Source organism: Montipora foliosa, chromosome 14, assembly GCF_036669935.1.
Source record: "Montipora foliosa isolate CH-2021 chromosome 14, ASM3666993v2, whole genome shotgun sequence".
Taxonomy (NCBI): Eukaryota; Metazoa; Cnidaria; class Anthozoa; order Scleractinia; family Acroporidae; genus Montipora; species Montipora foliosa.
The window spans coordinates 22,493,401-22,495,331 of NC_090882.1; the positions used below are offsets into that span (position 1 = coordinate 22,493,401).

The window sequence follows — 1,931 nt, forward strand, 5'->3', positions numbered from 1 at the left end:
TGGAAGGCAATGAAGAGTATTTTGGTATCTTTGATAGAGGCCTAAATTATTATCCTTCATATAAAGAATTAATCAATTTCTAAAGCTCACGAACGTGACGTTTTTTCGATTACGTGATATGCTGTTTCGGTAATGAATTATTAATGTCATTTTTTTACAATTTTCTTTAACAACCCCCCATGAACAGGATATTATGGGTCAAGGTTATGACAATAAATGAATCAACGTTCACCACATTACCAGATGTGCCAACATATCTGTTAAACCACAATAAAAACATTATACATAAAAAGCAATAATATTAAAAAATTACGTTGTCGCTTACCTCAAGTTGCAAATGACCGTGCTCCGGTAAAATATCGATTCCTCCACTTTCGTCTTTCAGAAAGGCTTTAAATACACAAAATGAGAGTTGTATAAATATAATTGTATTGTCAGTGCCTCTTTCCCTTCTTCGAGTGCTTTCTTTTTGAAAGTAATGGACCACTAAGCGCTTCCGTTTTTCTTTTGTTCAACGTTTGACCTAATGATCGCAGTCGGATTCAAATCAACATGACATCGTTTCTCAAGGAAGCCGATATAATACATGCAAGCTTACGTTATTAGTTTGGGCTCACACGAAAGAACAGGAAAGCGTCCACTCAAAAAAATTCTTCTATTCCAATGGTCGAGATTTAAAACAACAAAGGGGTGAAAATTTGAGTTGACGGAATGGCAAAGTGTGGTTTCTATATTTTTAACTTGAATTATCGCAAGCTACAATGCTAGCAACTAGTACTTACAGAATCTAAGGCCCTGAGAAATTCTTCTTCGGAGTTTCTTGATTTTTGAGTCCGAAGAAGATCTTCTTATACCTAATCAAACGAAAAAATTAGCTGTGTGGTTTACTGCCTGCGAAGATTAACAATAAAAGAAAAGTCTGGAAAGGCCAATAAAAATAATGAATGTAACAGAAAAATTAAAATTAGGCTTAAAAAATCTACGGTTGACAGATTGTTTAGAAATTAAATTCGAACCTTCGGTAATACTTGAAAGTTTTTTACCGTTTACAGCGGTATTTTCCTCGTCTTCTTCACAAATCTCACTACCCTCTGCTGCAGACGCCATATCGGACTAATGTTTCCGTCGAGAAAAGCTGAATAAATTCAACAGGAAAAAAATTACGCATAGGCTTACGTAGGCGTTAAAGATCAATTGCTCGTATTTACCGACAAAGCCACTAAACCGTCTAAGCTATGATTAACCATCCGTTCATGAGTCACGAGCTTCACCAGGTAGAGCTGTTAAAAACTATTTTCATCCAATAAAAGAGCAATAACAAGCTATTGTTTCCACAAAAGCGAATTGCTTTCACGCTCTCACGCCGCCATGATCACAACAATGCAACAGGCTACCCACTGTCTTACCCACAGTTCACCAATCACCATTTGTCTGAGTCCAAATGATTGATAGCTGTCAGTTTCGTCGATTACCAGGACATTGTCACGAAAATATTGTGGATGGGCTTTAAAATAGTGATGCCATTTTAATAATGACAGTGACATTAGGCCATTTCCTCGTTCATGCCTGCCTCCTCTTCAAAGCGAGTCTAATATAAGTGCGGAAAGGGAAAGTACGGCATTCTTTACTTGTATTGTCATACTTGACCACTCATTTGGGCTTAATGTGTTTAAATAGCCAACAATAACGCTTCAAAAATGGTCAATCTTAAATTGAATCCGCCATCTTTGTGTTTTGCGTGTGTGCAAACGAAGCTATGACGTAGAAATAGTATGACTAGATGTACTTGATGTAAGCAAGGAAAACACAGGCGAGGAGAGCGATACTTTGTAGACTTGAATCTTAATCCAGGGGGCAAATTGTGCTAAAATTGGCTCCACCATCAGAATAGAACAGATTTACCTCGTGGTCGTTAAACAGGGTTTTATATG

The 1,931-nt window shown here is 37.1% G+C and overlaps 1 protein-coding gene across 5 annotated transcripts in view; it reads right to left on the bottom strand.

Annotated features, from left to right (window-relative positions):
• The window catches only part of LOC137984355 (cyclin-dependent kinase 14-like), a 31,837-nt gene extending 30,459 nt beyond the window's left edge, over positions 1–1,378 (bottom strand). For 4 of the 5 annotated variants that reach the window (XR_011119118.1, XR_011119116.1, XR_011119117.1 and 1 more), the window contains exons 1-4: positions 1,209–1,378; positions 1,017–1,135; positions 783–854; positions 326–390 (exon numbers count right to left, since the gene is read on the bottom strand). Coding sequence is in view for 2 of the 5 variants with exons in the window: in XM_068831509.1 (XP_068687610.1) it covers positions 326–390; positions 783–854; positions 1,017–1,107 (228 nt within the window). In the remaining 3 variants the exon portion in view is untranslated. The remainder of the gene's footprint in view (positions 1–325; positions 391–782; positions 855–1,016; positions 1,136–1,208) is intronic. The other variant, XM_068831510.1, reaches the window with a different exon arrangement.
• Positions 1,379–1,931: the final 553 nt, after the last annotated feature.